The following is a 22090-nucleotide window of genomic DNA, read 5'->3' on the forward strand; positions in this document are numbered from 1 at the left end:
GGGGGGGAGGGGGGGGGGGGGGGGGAGAGAGAGAGATGCTTGTCACCATTATCCATAGCTCCCTTCCTCTCAGAGGGTTAGTCTGGTTGGCTTTGCCTGTTATTAGCTCCATAGCAGCGGCTCCATTGGGACTGTCATCTCGGTAAACGGCGCATCACATAACAAGCTGTGTGACCGGCCAAAGTCCACCCTGCTCACCTCTGTGTTTAGGGCATATAGTGAACGCACCATGAGGTTTAGACCTACAGTAGCTCCCAAACAGCTGATGAAACCACATGAAGAAATTCTTTTTCATGCTTCCCCTGTGCCTGAAAATTGTGTGTCTCTAGGTTTAGAAAATGTTGTCTTTGTCTTTGCGTTAGTCCATCAGCGTGGCAGCTAAATGGAGTACCACGTTGATCATAAATCACAATGAAGTAGTAAAATCTTTTATTTTCATTTTTAGATACAAAGAATCTGGAATAGTGAAAAGTGTTGATTTGTGCTGCTCTATGTTGTGGTTGGTGTTGATACGCTCAATGAGCTGAAAAATTCCCACATGCCCTTAACAAGCGCGCTCTGCTCTGTCTACAGGTGGCTGTGTTGAAATATTTCTGCTTACCTCGCCAGAAATGTATCAACATGGTCAATGTTTTATGATTGTTATAAAAAGTCCAGAAAACTAGTATTCCTCCACATCCTCCCCCCTTTCACTTCCTTTTCAAGATATTTATTACAGAGTTACACAGGCTTGGAGAATCTCTGACGGAGAGCATAGAACACATCGTTCTGCCCCCCTTAGGTTAGATGTGGTTTAAACACACACTTACGTTTTTGCAAACCTTCCTTCTCACTTGCTGCTCACTGTACTCCTTTACTGTATCCTACTCTCTTGCTCACTCACACACACACTCCCTTCACCTGTGTGATGTTTGACATTGTCAGGAGAGCCAAGTCAAGCTGATTCTGTCAGTGTGTGTTGGACTCAGGCCTACATCAACGTTGAGCCCAACTCTGGCTGATTGCTGTCTAAATAATCCATCCATACCACCGGAATGACAGCCTGTGAGGACCTCCGCAGGGTACAAGGAGGATGATATTATTGGAGAATTTCTGCCTCATAAAGGAATTACTTTGTATAGAAGCTTTGAAGTAGATTCACAAATATACAGTAGAATAAAATGAATATTAAAGATTAGGGGTGTGCCAAAAAATCAATACAGCAATATATCGTTATACATTTTTCAATGATACTGTATCGATATTCCATATGAAATAAAAAAGAGCTACTAACTTGACTGGTTTAATCTGATACTCTGCTGCTATTGCAATTTGTATTTTCAGTGAAAAATTCTGTGAATTTGCATTTTATGTGCCTTTTATAAAGAAAAGTGTTTTTATAATAAATGTTCATTGTTGCTCTGTAGTTTTAATTTACAGACTGAAAAATGTGTGCTGCAGAATTGTGCTGTTTGCTAACAGTTTGGATTTGCAGCAAATACATATAGAAAACTTTATTTACATTATACAGATACCGTGATGTATCATTTTAGGATTGTCTAGCAATATATATTGATTATCGCAGAATTGCTGTATCGTGATATTATAGTTATCGTGACCCGCGTATCGTATTGTGAGGTACCCTGCAATTTGCACCCCTATTAAAGATGTAGTTTGACGTTTTTTTCCCCGGACAACTGATATTCTAGGAAATTTGCAACTGATGGAATTAGGACACTTGCACATATGGAATTTGATCTATCTGTTAAATGCATGCTTTGTTAAAGTGAATGAAACGGATGGAAGACTTATTTGCTTCTTTTTTCCTCTTACAACCAAAAACCGAACTATAAAATGTCAGGACATCCCTGAATCCTCTGAGGTTTTGAGTTGGGAGTTTTCAAAGCGTCATTTGTCATCCTTTGAACGAGCTTTGTCATGGCTTTCTGTTCCTCATCGCAATGTGTCTCTGTCCGTCTCGCTATCTGCCTCTTTGTCATTCTCTTTGAGTCAGTCTCTCTGTCTGTCTACCCTTCCTCTTTTTTTCTCTAGTCTTTCATGTATCTGTCCCATCACTCACTTCACTTCACCTCCCCTGGCCTCTCAGGAGAAATGGTTTCTGACGCACTTCTCACTAATCTCTATTAATCTATCTCTAATAAATATCGAAAAGAATAAAGTCATAAGACACCCTGCTCTGCCTTTATTAGTGTGCTGACTCAACCGCAGCCCCACAAATAAAATTCACACTTTCTGTAATTCCATTCTGAGTGACACTCGCAGGGGACATTTGCTCCTAAAATGTGAGTTTTGAAATTGCTTAGATTCCTGATGAGGGCCTCCATTGTCTATTATTTCAGAGAAAATTGCGGTGCGTATTTGTGGCGATATACCTCTACCAAGCCTATTTGCTTTGATTGAATTGCATCGCAGAAATTGCAGTCGAATTAAGTGGATCGCTACAGCAGCACCGTGGTAATTTAGGAAGCGCTTGAAGATGCTATTATTGCCACTGCCTCTGGTAGTCCTGTGATGTACACAGATGCAGCGCTGTATATATACTGAATGTCTGCAGACAAGCTGTGGGAAAAGTTTCTGTGCACTAGATTATAGCATCTATACTTTATTCGGACGAGCATGACAAAAGGCAACGTATATTACATGGCCGGTCAAGTCCTTTTACACCAAAGTGGAAACAAAATGTCTTTATGGACTGGGTAAGGACATAATTGGTATGCTTTGGTATAATATTTTCTTTAATTGCAACCCCAGGGCCTGGCATAAACTATAAAAAATGTCAACAGACCAGTCTACATACTGGCCATAATTTGAATATACTGTGTATATATAAGCACAAAACTGACGACATCATGCTAATGTCAAACAAAACAGTTCAGATAAACTTTCAAGAGGACAAAAAAAAACATCAAATGTTAACGAATGATAAAAAAAAAAATGATACATAGAAAATATTTTTTTTTAAATTAAACAATTATTTGAAAAAAGCGGGACAGCATAATCGACCAATGTCGTGCAATATTTAACAGATCTCACTGACTTGACAATAATGCTAAAAGAATGTCATGTCACATCAAAATACTGGAAAATATTTCAATAAAACGAAACTTCTAAAAAGTAGTTCATAATGAACGAACCATTTAGGACTAGGATTTAGGATGAGGGGTGTATAAGCACAGAGATTTACAAGAATGGCTTATTAGAATTCTCATTGAGATCTTTGAGACCAGTTGACAAGTACATGAGACATGTTGGATGCACAGGCTTATATTTAGATATACAGAAATGCACAGAGATAATGTCTCTTTTAAAGTTGCATATAGGCAGACACAAGCACTTTATTCCTGTTTTATCTCCATTTTCTACATGCCTGTATCGCAAAACACAACACACACACATTCATTCCTCTTCTTCTTGTGTAACGGCCTGACCGGCAGCCAGGATGATATAAACTCAGATAACGTCCCCTCGGCTCAATGAATTCTCGAGTTATTGACGATGCCATCCACCCGTCTGGATCCCATTATCAAAGTGTCTTCAAAGGAGACTAATTGAATTAGTGCAGGGATCTGTAATTGAAAGCTTGCTTTTAATGATGCATTGTTGTCTCATATTGAGCCGAGCGTAGACATTAATCAAACATCTTTCTGTCATCACAGATGGTGCACTGCAGTATCATCATTATCAGGGACATCACATTTATTGAATCCTAAGAAATTGCAAAATCCCCTCATCTAATACTATTAGTCACCAAAACTTTGAAATCATTCGATCTACATTTCTCAATAACTGGAGGCTTTTCCGACATATATTACGATTTTATGGGTTGGCATTTTCAAATTGTTGAATAACTCACTGAATTGCAGCATCTCTGACCTCAGTGACTGACACAGCAAACAAGACATGGAAGCTCCTGTGCAGTGATGTTTGATCATGACATCCTCTGACACAATCAAATGCGTCTGTCCATTCAGGCGGGCTGCAATGAACCTTCTGAGTGCTTTCATTGAGTTTTGGTGGAAATCTGAAGATAGGCAGTCTGTGAGATGAGCACACCTGGAGCTGTGTGTGTGTGTTGTGTCACCTCCCACATCCCAAGAAATTGGTCAGATTTTTTTTTGTTACCTCGTCCTGACAGCGGTCACACACCCACTGACCCAGAAGCATTTTTTTTTTTTCTTTTTTTTTTTGTCAATCTGTATGCTGCTCTTACCTGAAAAAGTGGAACACTTGCTGTGGACGTAACTCTTTTGCCAGCAGTGACTCCTCATGGACATTTTGTATATTAAGATGGTTTGAAATATTAGTTGAACTCCAACTAAATCTTTTTTCAGTTCAGTGTGCTTTATTCACATGAATGTTTCATTTAAACAATGTTGCCAAAGCTATTTCAAAATATAAAGTTTACATTTTGAATAAGATATAAAAAGATTAATCCAATCAAAACCATTTGATTTAGCAATTTCAAATTACAAAAACAAACATAACAAATATAGATCTAACGTAAACTACAAATAAGTGAACAAGATGTAACCTGCCGTGCAGCGAACGTTAAGTGCAACAGTTGACAGTCACTCTCCGTCCCTCAGGTTGGGACACAGGGGCACATACATGGCGACAAGGTTTGCCGTAGGTCCTTCTCCTGGGATTATTCTTAATTTAATGTTATCTTCAACTTAAAATCTGGTATTAACTGATTCTGTATTTGCTTCTATATTTGTCACATTTCAGGAGAAAATGTGTCTCTGTCTCCACCTCACCTGTCCTACACTGCTCACAGACTCTAGTCTTTTGGTAACCGGGACTTTTTATGTCTCCCTTTTTCATTTACAAGGGTCACTGAGTGTGTACTTGTTAAGAATCTGCCTCTGCTTGATGTCTCTGACAGTAGAGAGATATTTTGGTTGGGACCTAAAAGGCATTGAGTGGTGATTCAGTCAGATTTCGATTTGATACAAAACTGGTTAACTACAAATAGATTAGTCCTTAACTATTCAAAGTCTTACATCATGTTGTTTGGAACAAAACAATGGCTTAGATCTACTAATAATCCTTCAAATTTTACATCTAATGGTGCACTACTCACTAAGGTTGATTGTGTTAAATATCTGGGGCTGAGGATTGACTCTGAATTATCATATAAAAAGCATATTGGGGCTTTGTACAGGTCAAAGAACTGTTTCACCATTAATGTGAAAAAGAGGCTGGTATCTCAGTAGTTGTTGCCTGTTATCGATTATGGAGACATTGTGTATCAAAATGCTTCAAAAACTGATCTCATGATTATTGGTTATTGTTAAATTTAATAGTTTGTGCAGATTTATTCTGAACTGTGACTTTCAAAGGAACTGGAACAATCTACCAACTTTCTTGACATCTATGCAGTATCTAGTTTCATTTAAGGATGCTCTTATTATTCACCTTACAACAGACTGCTCCTGTTAATTATTGTTATTTACTGCTGTACTGAAATGTTTTACTATTGTGTGTTTGATGTTTGCTGTATATTGTGTAGATTTACATTATTGTATGTTTTTGGTCAGGACCCCCTCGAAAATGAGATGGTACATCTCAAGGGGTTTTTATCCTGGAAATAAATTTCTTACATTAACAAACCTACTCTAATTGCAGGTAGAGCACATCATTGTTTATCAGCCTTCCTGATAATAAAAAGGCCAATTTAAGCTTAAAGCAGTCCTCGGGGGGGAAACGCGGTAAAGGTTAGACTTACACCAGCTATCTGCAAACTGGCAGGTCTTTTGAGTTTGGCAAATGTTTATTCAACGTGTGATACCACTCAGTTAGTGTTACTTTCGTCAGAAGGAACTAAACGAAAGATATTCGTCAACGACCTTTTCTTCCCTGACTAAAACGAGACGAAGACGAGACGGCGACAATGTCCTTAGACGCTGACAGTGACATTAACGTGCAATATTGTTGACGAAAAATGACGAGACTAAAATGTAATTCATAAAATAAAATAATAATTAATAAAATCTTTCTTTTTGTCAGTGTAATAAGGAGACCAAATGTTACAGGCCAGTTTTCAACGGCTTGATTATTATTATTTTTTTCTTCCTGCGCTTTGAATGCTGGCCGACCGTGGTGACGTCAGGTGCGCGAGAAAAACGTTACTGTACTCTGACTGATTGTAAATATATGTGTAACAAAACATTTATGCATTTAAGATTTATTCAACATCAAAAGTTTTGCATTTCCATCTAAAGGTTTTGGTCAGCAAAGCTAAACTCTTTTCCTGCAACCAAAGATCCCGCCTCTCCATCCCTGCATGCATCCACATCAGTTTGTAAGTGACAGTGTGGTCAAAGTGGCAGGAAACGGGAGTGGGCAGCACTTCATTAAAGTGCAGCATTACTCCACTCACTCTCTCCCATACATACACATATACACACTAGGGGCAGACCACTTCATTTAGTCTGGGAGATAGAAAGGACAGGCCCCAATAGATTCTCCTATTAATCTTTAATGAGCCCCCGGGCCTGAAAACTGCCCGCCCGCCTCTCCTCCTCCACATCCAGGAAGCAAACAATGACTCGGCTGGAAAACACGTCGGCCGCTCGTCCTCGTACCTGCCTGCCTGCCTGCCTGTCTGCCTGCTAGCCATTAACCCCCCAGCTCAGCCCTGAATTATTAATGCGGCTATCTATCTCTCCCCTTGCCTGGCCCACTCCCAGGAAGGGGAATGGGCGACTGCTTGATGGTGTGGCTGGGAAAGTGTGGCAGTGCCTCTCTGAGTGTCTCCTTCAGGACTTTGGAGGGGGAAGTTGAAGTAAGAGCTGATTGGTCCATCTGTCAGTCAATGTGCTAATGTTTGTCTGGAAAGAAGCCGGTATTGTTTACCTCATAGCCGATAGCACTTAGGTTTTATTATCCTCCTCATGTTGACCTTCTCAACAAATACCAAAAGAAAAAAGATGAGAGCTACAGCTACCGGGGGTCATAGAAACATAATCAACGATTTTAACAACAAACCATGTTCACAATTGAACATAATGAAATCATGCTGTATCTCACTCAACTCATAGGTACAGGGTAGGTGTACTGTAATCAAACAGAGCATTGTCCGCCAGCCTTCAGTTTTTCTTTTCTTACAAAGCAATATTCCTTTATAGCACAAAACAGGAGCAGGCTGTCATTTTTTTCCCCAGAGCAAGTTGACCTAAAACCTTTATAACAGCAGATAGTGGACAAGGGAAAAGGAAAGGCCGATAGAAAAATCACTTCAATCAGCTGAGGTTCAAACTTCATTCCGACCTTGAGAACAGCAGTTTCTCACCAGAAAGGTCCATTTGGTAGCTGTCACACTACAGGGAATTCATCAGCAGATGGATTTTCCCATTTGACAATTTAGTCAGTTGTCAATTTTCCATTTTTTAGGAGAACTCCTTTGTCTTTTAATTTTGAGCCAACACGGATGAGAATTCCATGACAGCCAGGCAACTCCATCTGCTGATGAAGATCATGCAGTATGATTGAAAGCTCCACAACAGCTACAAAATGAGTAGTAGTCGAGGTTTTTATCCCAACACTTCCACTGTGTTCATCTTGAAAAACAAAACCACTGCATTGCACTAAGGCCTTTTTTTTTTTTTCATTGGCCTGTTGCATTTATATTGTACCAGAATTGATTGTATGTATTGACCCCATAGCAGCTGCTGAAACTTAATATATAATGCTGTAAATACATTCTTCATTGTAGAATGTCTGCTTGTTTTGTTTCGCTTCCATCTGCATCACTTGCGTCACCTTTCTCTTTTATCATCTATCTCTTTTCATTCTTTCTCTCTTCCTCCCGTCTCGCACGTTGACACACGAACAAAATACCATACACAGACACGCACGCACACACGCTGTCTCTGTCTGACTGTAGAATAGAATTGTCAGTGTGCAGCCAGATTCCTCAGAGATGTTGCATATTAAAATAAAGGCTCTATGAGATGCCCGCCTGTGCTGTGATGAATGCCCATCTTATTTGCTCTTCCTCAGATAGCGACTCCTCTCCCTCTCTGATGTCCCTCGGCGTCACATTCTCGTCTCGTGATAAATATTGAATAGTGTGTTAGATGTGTTTCTGAGGCTCTTTGAGTAGTTATTGTCTGCTTTCTGACTTTCTCTTCATCTGGCCTCTGTGTGTTTTATGATGTGTGTCATTGCGTCTTCTTGATGACCATGGGTGCAGGGCTCCTCCATACATTTAACCAAAAAGGGGCAATACAGTACTTGTAAAAAAATCATATAGTAGAACGCATTTTGGCAATGTGAGGACCCATTTTAGAAATGTTCTCTTTATAAATGTTACATATTAATTATGAATGTAAACTCCTTTTTATAGTGCTGTAAAAAAGAATCTTAAATTGCAATGCTGCTGTTCACCGATCCGAGGAATATCTTCTAAGAACCACACTGTTTTCTTTAGTCTTCCACATATGCTTGTATTTTCATGTCTGCTGTCATCAAGGCAGAACAATTTAATGTTCTTCTTCACTGACACATTTGTGGGATATAGTCCTCTTTTGGTGATGCAGGAATATTTGACGTACCCACCAGTTTATGCCCTCTAGGAAAGCCTGTCAAAATAACATTTAAAAAAAAAACTTAAACTGACTTAGTCACGTGGAATGGGGGTACAGCAATTCTGCGATAATCGATATATTGTTGGACAATCCTAAAATGATACATCACGATATCTGTCTAACTATGAATACAAAATGGCTGTGAAAATGTTTTCTCTATTTATTTGCTGCAAAGCCAAACCAAGACCGCACAATTCTGCAGCACATGTTTTTCAGTCTGTAAATTAAAATTACAGAATTGTCTATCTTTATATATGGCACATAAAATGCAAATTTACTGGATTTTTTTTGCTGAAAATACAAATTGCTGTGGACCACCTAAGTCTAATATGTACGTCACATGATATTGATAATTGTTCAGTGACACAGCATTGTGCAGCAGAGTGGCAGCTCTTTTTTATTTCACACAGAGCTCAGGAAACACTAAGTATTTGCACAGTAAGTCACTCAGGATGTTCAGCTTGTGAAGCAAAATGTGTGCTTTATGTGAAGATTTTATTTTTGCGATCGGGATGGTAACGGCCTTTAGCAGGTTAATGGAGATTCCCATTATATGTTAGCATTGAGCTAATCATCAAAGCACTATTTTTATTTATTATTTTTTTTATGTGTCGATATGATGGGCTGGAATATTGATACAGTATCACGGCAAAATGTTTTAGGCACACCCCTATTTGCTGCCAATTGATTAATGAAACGGTTAAAATGGTACCTCTCTACAGCGTGCACACGCACACACATCTACCTCACACATTGCCATCTCTGTCTGTTGAAGGAGGCTGCGAGTCAGACTTGTTGCCTTTGTGTTTTCATAGTGACATGTACCCTCTCACACACATGCCCTGTAGCTGTACGTCCTCCAGGCACCCAAAGTGTCATGGCAACCGCACGGCAGCCACGGTAACGGCAGGCTCATTTTCATACTGATGAGGCGGCCGGTTGCTGGGGAGGCCTGCGCTGCTGCTGCTGCTTGCTCGTCTCTCCTCTCTGGTGTCGCCCTGAAATTTTAATGACCTTCTTTCTCTGCTTCTCATTTTACTCCTTTTTCGCTCTCTGTGTCCTGTGTGTGTGTGTGTGTGTGTGTGTGTGTGTGTTTGTGTGTACATGTAATGGGGTCTCAGCTTCAGTATTCAGATAATACAACAGGAGAACAAAAGCAATGTAATTTCAAAGACAAGAATTTTTAAAGGGCTTGTGTTTTTGTACCTGTGGAAGACCTCCTCCGATCTGCTCGTCTTGGCTTCGTCAGGTTAGCAGCTCAGCCTACTTTTTACATGCTCAAAGATTTAAAGGTTCTTCCTCCTATACATGACCAGTAATTCAAGAAACAATCTTGGGAGATCCTATGCCTGGACCAGACTGCACAAAATAACTTTGAAAATTGCCTGATTCTACTCAGGAAGGAAAATTGGCATTAGGCACAATTAGTTATTTTATCCCATGTCATAGTGGATGATAGAGGATTTAGCATCCTGGAAGTCTCACAAGGCCCCTATGGGAAGACTAGCATGTTAGAATCTTTTGCCTCTCCTTACTGTGCATTCAGACCAAATTAAATCCTCGCAGGGGTTTTATAGCTGGACTACTGCCGAGTGTTCACACACATAACTATAAAGGAAAAAAACACAACCCATAAAGATTTAGCTGTGATTTAATTGTAATGAAGGGATCAAAATGATGCCGAAATGACTGCGACAAGATTGTCAATTTGTTAAACATATGAATTTACGCTTTGTCAGATCTGCCAGCTAGACAGCAGGACAAAAACTTTTAAAAGGTTTGTTTTCTGAATGGAGTTCGGATCAATCAGGCCTGTGCTATGCTAACTTGTTCACAGTAGGGGGCCCGTGTCCACCAAAGCGTTTATTGGCAGCTGCTCTTCTGAAAACGGCCAGCAGGGAGTGCTAGCGGGCGTTTTTGAGGCGCAGCGTGTTTTCCTCCTGCTTTGGTTGCTATGATACATAAAATCCCTGATTGTAAGTAGTTCTAACTAACTTTACTGGATGTAAAAATGTCAACACAGAGCAGAGTACTTGCTCTGGCTCTTGCTCTGTATGAAGAGGAGGCTGAAGCAGGTAGAGATACAGGACGGACTGGCCATATATCGGTTTATGATTTTGTGGGTGAGAAAACATTGTCGGCGCCTCGTCACACTGCTGGCGTTTTTACCAGCTTGTAAAAACACGACGCTCCCATTGGAAAGAATTGAAAAAACGACCAGGTCATAGCAGGACCATGATCCGGCATAGAGACCTTAAGCTTCTTTCGTTTGTTTGTGCTTTGTTTACAAGGAGGAAGAGTCGAGAGGAGAAGAAAACGGCCGGATCGAGCCGGTTGGTCGAGCGGACTCCTGCATGGACCACACCCCTGTGAGGTCACTAGAGTAAGTCCTTCAGTCGGCTTCCCCAGCTTTTGCCTCTCTGTATCCTCACATTCCTGCTGAAACAGGTTTCTGGATATTTAAGTACTTTTATTCCAAAATGTGATATCCACCATTTAGGAAAAGTAACACCTCTTGTGTCTCTAATCTGTTCACAGTGCTGATCAAATTGTTTCACTGTTGAATTTTGAATGATCCATATTTGTGCAAATATTTTATTATTCCTTTTAAGATGACGTCTTTTTCTCTGTGGATAGAGAATTTGAAACAGTTTGTTTTTTTGGTGTCTACACACCTTGCATCATTCTAAAAGACAATTCTGGGTCATTACAACTCCGGTCTGTTTTTTGTAGTTTTGGCCATCATTTCAGTAATGGTAACATTGGACTAATTAATCTTACTCAGGTACAGATGTTGCCGTGCTCCCAGATCTGAGCAAATACTTGGTGAGCACAGTTATAACCAGATGGTGAAAACCATGAAAATGAATTCTCATTTTGTCTGAAACTAGATTTTCCCTTCAAAGCTGACCTGGGTGAATCAGCCTTCTCCTCCCCTTTTTCTACATAATTACATACATAAGTACTTTAAAGGTAGAACATCAGGTTCTGTATTGTAATCTAGGTTTGTTTTTAGAAAATGTAATTTCAACCCTGCCTCCTGATTTACATAATTCTCTTTTGTGGGAGCAAAATGATCCTCGTCTCGCCATCAGAGCTCTCCCACGCACTCGCCCATTCAGCTCCTGTTATTAACAACTGTGTTTTATTTTGTTATTTTGCTCTGTTGCATGCTTCCAGTTTAATATGCAGGTATGGTATTGTTGTTTATTCCTATGATTTCCGAGACTCTGTCTTCTCCCGCCTCTTAGTTGTCAGCAAGGGGCCCATTTTCCCCGAGCTAATCATAGTCATTGCATCAAAGCTGTGAGTCCATTAGATTTGGCATCTTGTCAAATGTCCAAAGCAGACTTACAGGTAAAGGAAAAGCAAATAGCTGTAACTGTGTTTTGTGCTTGTAGGATCAAAGGATGTCATCAAAAATATAAATGAAATGAAGTTATATACAGCCTAGCGCTCCATCGTAAATCTGTCTGTGTAGGAGATAAAGTTATACTTCTTTGTTACTGTTTTTCAAATATGCACAGAAGTTTGTACATTTGCAGTGGTAATCTGGGAAACACTGACCACATGCAGACCCTATTGACCCCTGAAACGTATGACACCACAAGTCAACGGGTTCAACTGTCACAGAATTTTACTTGAAATTCTACAGTCATGTTACTTTTGTCTGAGGTGGCTGTGATCGGCTTGCTGAACAGCTGCAATGTGACACAAAAGACAAAAAATAAGGACACAGTTCTATTCTGTAGCTGCAAGCAACAACGTCAAAGTGAGCTTGACGCGCCAAGCGTGTGTTGTTTTTTTTGTTTTTTTTAACACTTTGACTTGTGGTTTGTGGTGCATTTTTGGCAGCAGACATCTGCACATAGGATGAATGAAATCAAACATGCTCTAAAATGTGACACTATTAATATTAATGTCTTCTGGACTGGTATGTTAGACTTTGTAGCAACATTGTATTTCCAGTCCCATTCAGATGCAGCCCTAAAAAATGACACCGTTCTCAGTCTCTCATGTGACCCTTTCAAGATTGACTCTTAAAGCCTAAATTGTGTGTGTGAGGATTTCTGATAAACTTGAGTATTCCTTGTTACCTCTCACATGTGTTTTATTTATTTGGATTGCTCTGTTTTATTTTCTTTTTTTTGTCAGTCTCCTCCAACACCTTCTTTACTTTACTTTTTATTTACACCACTCTGTTGTTGTGATCATCGTTTTCTTTCTTTCATCATCATCTCATTGCCTGTTTTGTTTTTTCCCCACATGGTGTCACCCCTCTCCTCTCCCCTCCACTCCCTTCCCCCCCAAACCCACCCACCCCTGTCTCTCCGTCTTCCATCCATCACCGTCTCCCAGAGACATAGTCAAACTGGTGGAGGTGTCAAACGACGGTGGGCCCCTGGGAATCCACGTGGTGCCTTTCAGTGGCAGGGACCGCAGGTAAAAATATCCAGAGCAGAACCATGGCGCCGTCAAACAGGCTAGAAGAGAGTAAAGGAGAGGAACAGGCAGGCATGGTGTCCACAGAGCTTTAAACACATCTACATGTGCCAGAAATTGTTTAAATAATGTCTCTGTTAAGAACTTAAACACTGTTAAAATAACTTTTCTTTTTAACTGCATGTTAAAAAAACATCTATTATCTCTGCTTAGCGTGTACATTTACAGCTCTGTACTTTAACTAAAAGTAGTTTTTCCAATATTAGAGCTTTGCTTTTTTTGTACTTTCTTTTAGCTTTAACCAGAAAGTGACAAACTGACAACCCTTCGATAAAACAAACCAAAAACAAAGTTGCTCACTCACCCCCTGCAGCTGTCCAATTGTCAGCCTTATTGTAGACTAAATTAATTCACTTTTGTTGAATTTGGTTTCTGGAAAAAATGTCTTCAAATGTGTTCGTTTAGGATTTTTGAGGGCTGTAAAATCCCTGAAGGGGAACTAGGCTGCATCACCTGAGACACACACCCACACCAGCATACCGGGCATTCCTCTTTGGTGGCCCCACACACACACACACACACACACACACACACACACACACACACACACACACACACACACACACACACACACACACACACACACACACACACACACACACAGTTTTGCATTGCCTGCATCATGAAGCCATTTGCCAGTTTACAGTGATCAATCATACTTGTTTAGGGTTTGCAGGTGACCATCATATTTCTCTGTGGCTGTCACATCAGCTTTACATGATTCAAAGGCTACACTGAGCAGTGCACACAACACACGCTCTCATGCCTACAAGACATTAAGAAGCACCCATATGCTGCTGGAACAGTCTGTGAAGGAATTAGAGGAATTTCACATCTGGTTTGGATATATCCAGAGAGGTAATTGTTGGAGGTTGTGATCCAGAAACTTTCATAGTCTGTATGTAGATTGTATAACGTTGTTTTTTTTAAACCTGACATTTACATGGAGGTCCTTCTTATTATTGGCAGAATGTTAAAAGTTAATAGAACCAGGGTATCTAATGCTTGGTATCATTTTATAGTGGTGAGCTATTTTTCTGCCACAGTTAGTTAGCCACCAGCACAGAGCCAACAGCAGCACCACAAATCTCCAAACTTTCTTTATGTATGAGTCTGCCCCAGACTCCCAAACATGATTAGTGACTACAAACTCACTGTCTTGCTTTATTGAAAGTCAAGATCATATCTGCCTGACTTAATCAACCTAAAAGCACATTTATAATGCACTTTTCTTTTATTGGGGAAATGTCAGAGTAGGCGTTGTTCCAAGATTAAGATGCCCAGCTTTCATCAGAGAAATAGCCGCTCCACAGCAAATCGCATTGTGTTCTCACTCAAATTCAATCAGTGGAATTGTCTCTGAACTTTTTCAACTCCTGAACTTTTCTGCCCTGTCTGTAATCACATTCCCATTCATATTGAATTATAAGCCTTAGGCGAGGGCGAGTATTAAACCCTAAAATCAACCCAGTTTACCTAGGCGACACTTGCTCATACTACCTCAGAAAAAGCCTCGTTACACACGGACACGGACTATATACCGAAGAAGACTCGATTAGCTTTGTGCCGTCTTTCCTACCCGCGGTTGATTTTCTTCCTCCGACTCGGATCTATAATCCGCAAAGCGCCCTTTCAGGTGAAGTTAGCCCCTCGCTGCGGCAGTGCGGGGTGGCATAAGCCAGTTTGCCACACCGGATTACAGGGCGACAACGGTTACAGCTCAGCACGGCTGAAGTACTTCTATGCGGCAGACCAGCTTCTCTCCAACCCGCCTGTTATTAATGTTTGTGGTGCTGCTTTCTGTCACTCTCTGAAAGCACTTTGGTAATTTTTTTGCTTAGAAAAGGGGCGCAGGAGTCTTAGGGGTTAGAAAATCAAAAGAATCGACCCAGTCAGAACTACACTTGAGTTTTTGAATGTGCTGATTGTCTTTGAATAGCTGCCTCCCCCACACATCCTCTAAAGCACCCTGATGAGACGTGACTGCTTTCTCTCATATGCCTCATTGGTACACTGATGATGCAAATGACAGGACCGCACTGTACACTCTTTTCAAGTACCACGTGATAAAGCAGAGGCAGCAATTAGGCATAGCTCTTGTTTTGACCGAAAAAAGCTCTTTTATTATCACAGTGCAGGCTGATTCTTGGATAGTCGCCTGACCTTGGGAGCAGCATTGTTTGTAATCAAGAATGCATTTTTGTGGCTGCAAGGATACAGTACAAAAGTCATAGAACATCAAGACACTTACTGTCAAAATGAATAGTGAAAAATACAATCCTATAGGTCACAATGATGACAAACACACTTTGACTGAACTTCAGAGTGCTTGAAGGACTCGACAGATGAGCCGCATAACATTTTCTTCTGTACACAAAGTCTAAGTATCTTTTTGGCAGATAAAAACCCTAAGTGTAACTTCAAAGAACGTCCCAGTGATTATAATTCAGTAGATACTAAAGTGTATTCTCCACCTCAGCCCTTTCCAGGCTACAGCAAAGTATCCATATTGAATCCACAGACATCGTCTTGCAACTTGTTGACATGAACGTTTGAACATTTCAGGACTCTTGGCTTGTTGGTCAAGCGTCTGGAGAGAGGAGGCAAGGCTGAGCAGCAGGGCCTCTTCCAGGAGAATGACTGTATCGTCCGTATCAATAACGGAGACCTGAGAAACATCCGCTTTGAACAGTAAGACGGCAGCTCACAGGACCCACTGCTGTGACTGGCTTTCTGGGCCTTCGCTTCTTCCCTCTTCTTATGCCTTCAGTCCTAAACCCTTCTTTTTGTTGTTATCCTCTCATGCCTTTTTTTACCGTCCCCTCTGCACTCCTGCCAGTGCACAGGCTCCTCTGCTGCCTGTCACTGTGCTAAGCTAACCTTTCCCTATTAAATTCCTGTAGGTTGCACCCTCAATCGCTGAAGCGTTCCTTGCAATCCTCTCAGCCTTTATTCCCCTGTGTTTCTGTTACAGCTCCACTGGACTCCTATTGTAACACCTCTCTGACTTCTTCCATCGGAAGGAATGGGGATAAGGCTCCTTACATTCATAGCCTCTGCTTTTCAGCTCTGTTCACATCTCGTGCTTCTCATTACTTGCCTAACCCCACTGGCTAACTCCCCTCCCTCTTTTCTAGATTCTATATGCTGCATGCGTGCCTTCATGCTGCATATAACGTAACCTTCTAAATACAATTTCAAAAATCCAGTGATGCATATGTGTCCACATGTCAGCATAGATGTATGCTAAAAGCATGTGTGTTTTCAACCTCCGTGTATAATTCATGTGTGATGTACGTGCGAGACAAAGAACATGCAAAGAACCACGCATAACATGTGTACATACAGGTGTATTATGATTTCTGTCATGAGACAGACGTGGAATAATTTAAGCGGCTTGTTCATCCATTATAAAAATTTAATTAAATGAAAACAAACATACAAACAAAAAAATACACAGTTGTCACCTTTATCTATGTAGTGTGTAGCCTAATAAAACAATAACAATAAATATCGGAATATAATTTTTTTTCAATAACAATATAAAAAATGTTCAATAAATATTCAAATGTTTGATTTTATTCACTTGAATCATAAATAAGTAGGACTTCATTTTTTTTATGATGTTTATTTTGTTGAGCAAAAAGGAAAAAAAATACTCAATTTGCTGACAAAGATTTTATCATAATTGTTTTGAATGTTCTACCTCAGATGTGAGAAGTGATCCACTGTTTGTCATCAAGTGTTTGTTCTGACCATAAAGAAAAGTCTAAACCACAGTTAACCATCAGGTTTCTTCAACCTTCATTCACGAGCAAAAATCAGCCTTTAAACTCGAAAGAAATACCGATTTGATACTTGTTAATTGGATACATCAAAAGATATTAGAACATATTGTGATAACATTTTTGGCCATATCGTCCATCCCTAATGTAGCCGTGCAGATAGTACAATGGAGGTTAATGGATTTGCACTTCAGTAGCAGTATCTCTTTAATGAAACTGTATCCCTGTATGTTGAATAATACAAAGAACAGATGGACTATTTCTATGGTAGAAATAGTTTAAACGTTAACCTCCATTGTATTGGAGTGGAAGCAGAAATCTAGGTAATTAAACCAAAACTATCAATATGAGTAAGTGAGAAATTATATATAATTTGGCTGAACCAACCCTTTAATCCCAGTCAGGGACGTGATGGTGCCTTTCCAACTCAACTGTTGAGCCATAAGTCAAGAAATGGATGGGAATAAGACTTCCATGCATAGTGTTGTTACAAAAGTTCAACAGTTGCTCTTGTTATTTAACGGTATTTTTATAAGGGAGCAGATTACATCTTGTCTGCCACTCGTTTCAGACTGAAATCGTAAAGACGCCGAGACAAGACCATCCTCCTCAGGGAAGGTCATTAGTGGCTGGGAACAAATGGGGCCTGGTATTTCACAACGAAAGTCTTCAGGGGGGCCAAGTTTTTGTTGTCGTTCAGAGGGGCGCGGGGAGACTAGAAATTCTGGGGCCCAGGCATTTTGCAGAAAGTCCGTGCAGCTGTCAAGGGGCGAGGAAGAGCCATACCAAAGTCGACTTTATTGAAACAGGTGGTGCTAACAAGGCTCCGCTGTTACAGGGTGCTGACAGCCAACATAAGTTTCCATTCACACCTACTGTACATGAGCTCACACTGAGAGGGGGTTTAAAAGAGGATTTTCTGCTATCTATCTGACGGATAGAGGTCTCCTTCATCTGGAGCCAAATGAGGGGATTATGTGATGGAGCTGTCGGGGAGGGTTCAGTCTCTTTTTAGAGCCGCTCACGCTGGCAATAAGTATTAATTAACATGTCAGAATGTTCAGGTGGGCGAAGATGGATTTTAAATATACGGTATGGATGTGTGTGTGAGAGAGACATCGGGTAGTTGGCGTACTTGAAAGGGCAAGTTTGTACAGACAAGTATATGATTAAGAATAGCTGAGAAAGGTATTTAGTGCTAAAATCAGTTTGAAATTGACCTCTTTCTCTGTCCTTTCCTTCAAATTGTCCCAGAGCCCAGAATATGTTCCGTCAGGCCATGCGATCTCCTGTCATCATGTTCCATGTGGTGCCATCATCGATGAAAACCCACTACGAGCAGCTTTCCCATGCTGAGAGGAACCCGGCCTACGCCTCGGGCCGTTTCAGTCCTGACTCCATGACCGGCAGCATCGTCTCCGGCATGGACCACACCCCGCAGAGGATGTCCCGACACGGTTCGCAAACTCACCCGCACTCCCATCCGCATCCTCATTCCCATGGTCACCCAGACCAAACAGACCCTCCTCTGACTCACCCGGCGGTCTCTGCAGCCAAACCTCCAACAGGACACACCCACTCTCCTCAGAGGGGGCTAAACTCGACACCACCAGGAGGATATACCAAAAAGGTTGGGAGGAGGCTCAACATCCAGCTAAAGAAAGGTGAGGTGAAGAAAGGTCCCTGCAAAAACAATTCTCCTTCCAACCACCATTCAGAAAGCACATGTGAAACTTCCATTATCAGAAAAGCTGTTTATTGTTTTTGTAGAACAAACATCTCTGTCCCTACATGATGTATTACATCATTTTGTTTTTGAAGTATCATCTGATTCTTTCCAGAGGGTCTGTGAAAATCTCCCCTCATGCTTTGCATTCCTCTGGCTTTCAAAAATGTTCCTAGCCTTTCCATTCCAACTGAATAAACAAGCAATTTCCCCATTCCTGACACATCAAAAACAAGTGTAGGAACAGTTTGAGAAATGGCGCAAACTCAGAAGCAGGAGGAATGTGTGCAATGATGTAACAGGCTTAAAAACATCCAGAGTTTACCCTGCTGATGTGAACAGCGAACAATGGGTGATGAGTCCAATAAACTGTACAAACTCTGGGAGGTGGAAATACAGAAGGAAAGACGATGCTGGGAATCAACCTTTGGAGATGTCTCCTTGGTATAGGCTTTGACCGACAGCTGGCGCAGGTGGTGCAAACCTCTGCCAACAGGATACCAGGTGTCGGTGCCAGGTCTCAGGGCCAGAGAGCTTTGTTGCTAAGCAGCCGCTGGTCCCTGCGTGCTGTCAAATGCCACAGCAAAGAGTCTGACAGAGCTGCACCATATGCCCATAGAGGTTTTCACTCAAATCTGTTGCCTCTCTTTGAGCTGGAGTCAAGCCAGAACATAAAATAACAACACCCAGCTGGTTGTTGCATATTCGGTCCCAGCTGATAGCTATTTCCTTTATCATAGGTTTTTCCTCTCACTCTCTTTTCTCTGCTTAGTCATGATACCCAGAATACTGTGCATGATGTGCCAGGAGATCTGTTATGTTCTCAATCAAAGATCTTATCTTTCCTCATTCCACCTTTTGTTTGCTTCTGTTGGAGCAGACACTTGCGGGGATTAAGAGCGACTCCCAAGAGCTTGTTTGGCTCATCTGTTTTGTTTTGAGTACCGACTTTAGCCCACAGCTTTGAGCGCAGATTAAACTCCCGTATTGTTTATGTGCTTGAATCAAACACCATTGTCGTTGCAAATCCTGCGGAGTATCAAAATCAATCGGAGGATTCCCATTCTGCACAGGAAATTGCCTAGGTATGTCTTAATCAAGCTAATGGGAGTTTAAAAGATCCTCCTCCCTGTTTAAAGCCAGGAAAGCTATAGGCATTTACCGGATAATATGATGCCGCGCCTCGTCTGCCTGCGGGAAGTTGATTGGCTCATCAGTGTAGGGGATTAGGTAGAGGATGTGAAACAGAGAATAGCTAAGTGTTCTGATTTTCTTTGCATCCAGCTCTGCCAGACAGGCAGTGAGGATTAGGACCAGTGCTCAGATACAGCAAGGATGCTCATTATTGTTCTTATATTAACATTGTTTTACAGTCTTCCACACAGTGTCAGTGGGAACAGTTTCATTACAAAGCTCTCTGAGACACATACACAAAGGGCCTTGAAAAGAGTCCAACTGTGCAAGATGTGGCCAGGTGTAATGCTTGCGGAGAAGGACCGACTTAAATGTGTTGATCATCATGTAATTGCATATAAAAGTCCAACGTCTTACTTTAAAAGAACTAAGTTGCCTTGCCTTACAATATATCCTACTTTTAATATTGCCTATTAACCAACTTGAGCTCTCTGCTGACAGGATACAGGTTTTTCCTTCATTTCCTATATTTATCTTCCTTAATAGTAGGAAATTGTTTGTCTGTCTGTTAGGATTATTGATGATATGAGATACAGGCCTGTATTCTGAATAGTTCATAATGATGCACTTTAAAGCTGTTGCTAATGTACACAAACAAAATCCCGTCCTCCCACATAAACATAGATTTATAAACACAGACAGATCAGCAACATCTGAAAAGTGCCAGGTCACACTAGAAAGTACAGTTAGAATCATTGGCATGTTTTCTTCAAATAACTGGGACTGGGAACCTGATGAAGTACTGAGTCATTTGGGGATGTGCAGTGGCTGCCATTGGTTGTAGTTAGTTTTGTTAGTTGCAAAATAGATGCAGAAAGGAAAGCTCTAATATTGTTACTTCCCATTCAGAGGAGGCGAAGGAAGAATGTCAAAAAAAGGTTGTGCAACACGGCTAATAAGATAACATCCTGCATTTTGGCCCCTCTGTTCTCTCAAAGGTTAGCACTCTCCAGACAGAGCAATTTGTCAACGGCCCAATTTCGCATAGTTCAACTTTAGTGAACTCTGTCTAAAGGCTTTAGGCAAACATTTGCTATATATGCTGGTGGCGGGGTTTCATCCATGGAATTAATAACAAAGGCTGTAAGCACCGATTGGACTCCTCGTCTTTTCCCAACACTCAGAAGGTTTTCTTTTTTCTAACATTGTGACGTGCCGCCGAATTATTACTGGCCTTTATTTCAGGTGAGCCAGGCTGCCTCCACTGTTCAGTGCTGCAGTAAATGCAGGTTTATACTAACCCTTTACTCCTGACCAAACAAACCACTTCACTCTAAGGGTGCTTTCACACCTGTAGTTCGGTTCATTTGGTCCGGACCAAGTGAAAAAAAATGATGCACTGTTGCATTTTAGTTCCGGTCTGGTTCATGTTCTCACTGCAGCTTTACAAACGTAGTAATCATGACGTTACACAGACTTACAGGTAACTCGCTGATTGGACAGCTTTGGCGATTGTCATCCTGCGTCATCAGGACCCATTTGGGGAAATCAAACTCCGGTGACTGACAGAAGTTTGTGCAGCACTTTAACGCTTCTGATCTGTATCACAAAGAGCTCATGAAGTAATAACTTATTAAAAGTATTATTATTTATGTTAGACCACAGACTGACCGCATAGCCTATTATAAATAATAACGTTAAAACAGGACATGTACAGTAATAGTTCGGGGCTTAATAGACCACCTCTTCAAGGAGGTCTCGGTGCGCATGTTTGGTCCGCTTTTGGTGCGCGCCCGAGTGCGATTGCTGCATTCACACCTGCCCAAACGAACCGCACCAAGGGGGAAAACGAACTCTAGTGCGTGTAGCAGACCAAAAAATTTTAGTTATGCATTTTAATAAATTTATGAGAATTGATACCCAATTATGAATTAATATTCATAAAATCAAAATTTCCTCGTTTCAGGGCACCACCGGAGTTGTTATAATCCTAGAGTCTCCGGACCTCTAGGTAGTTTTGAATAATTATACAATTATTACTAGTGATCAGTTAGTTAATAATCGCTCAATTATCTTAAATCAGTCAGTCAGTCTCATATCTAAAGGGTCAATTCTCTTGGCAGGAACTAGAAATAGGCAACACACACAGCTCTTGGTTATATTACAGTGAATTTATTCTCTAACTAAGGTGATAAAAAGATGGTTGGATACAGGGAACATAAACATTTGCTGAACAATGAGCCTGGAGGTCCGATTGTGGGAAGCATTTGACTCATACGGCATAGAGGAGCTAATGAAAGTAAACTAATGCTATAATTTTAGGGGTTGAAATGGACATCTGATCACAGGAC

General features: G+C 40.9%; 1 protein-coding gene across 7 annotated transcripts in view; it reads left to right on the top strand.

The window, feature by feature from the left end:
* Window positions 1-22090, top strand: part of LOC123971976 (partitioning defective 3 homolog) — a 291948-nt gene that overhangs the window by 105278 nt on the left and 164580 nt on the right. For 5 of the 7 annotated variants that reach the window (XM_046051123.1, XM_046051122.1, XM_046051124.1 and 2 more), the window contains exons 6-9: window positions 10883-10974; window positions 12951-13034; window positions 15660-15785; window positions 18134-18543. In XM_046051123.1, coding sequence (XP_045907079.1) covers window positions 10883-10974; window positions 12951-13034; window positions 15660-15785; window positions 18134-18543 — 712 coding nt within the window. The remainder of the gene's footprint in view (window positions 1-10882; window positions 10975-12950; window positions 13035-15659; window positions 15786-18133; window positions 18544-22090) is intronic. The other 2 variants (XM_046051125.1, XM_046051126.1) reach the window with 2 other exon arrangements.

Source organism: Micropterus dolomieu, linkage group LG06 (genome assembly GCF_021292245.1).
Source record: "Micropterus dolomieu isolate WLL.071019.BEF.003 ecotype Adirondacks linkage group LG06, ASM2129224v1, whole genome shotgun sequence".
NCBI lineage: Eukaryota > Metazoa > Chordata > Actinopteri > Centrarchiformes > Centrarchidae > Micropterus > Micropterus dolomieu.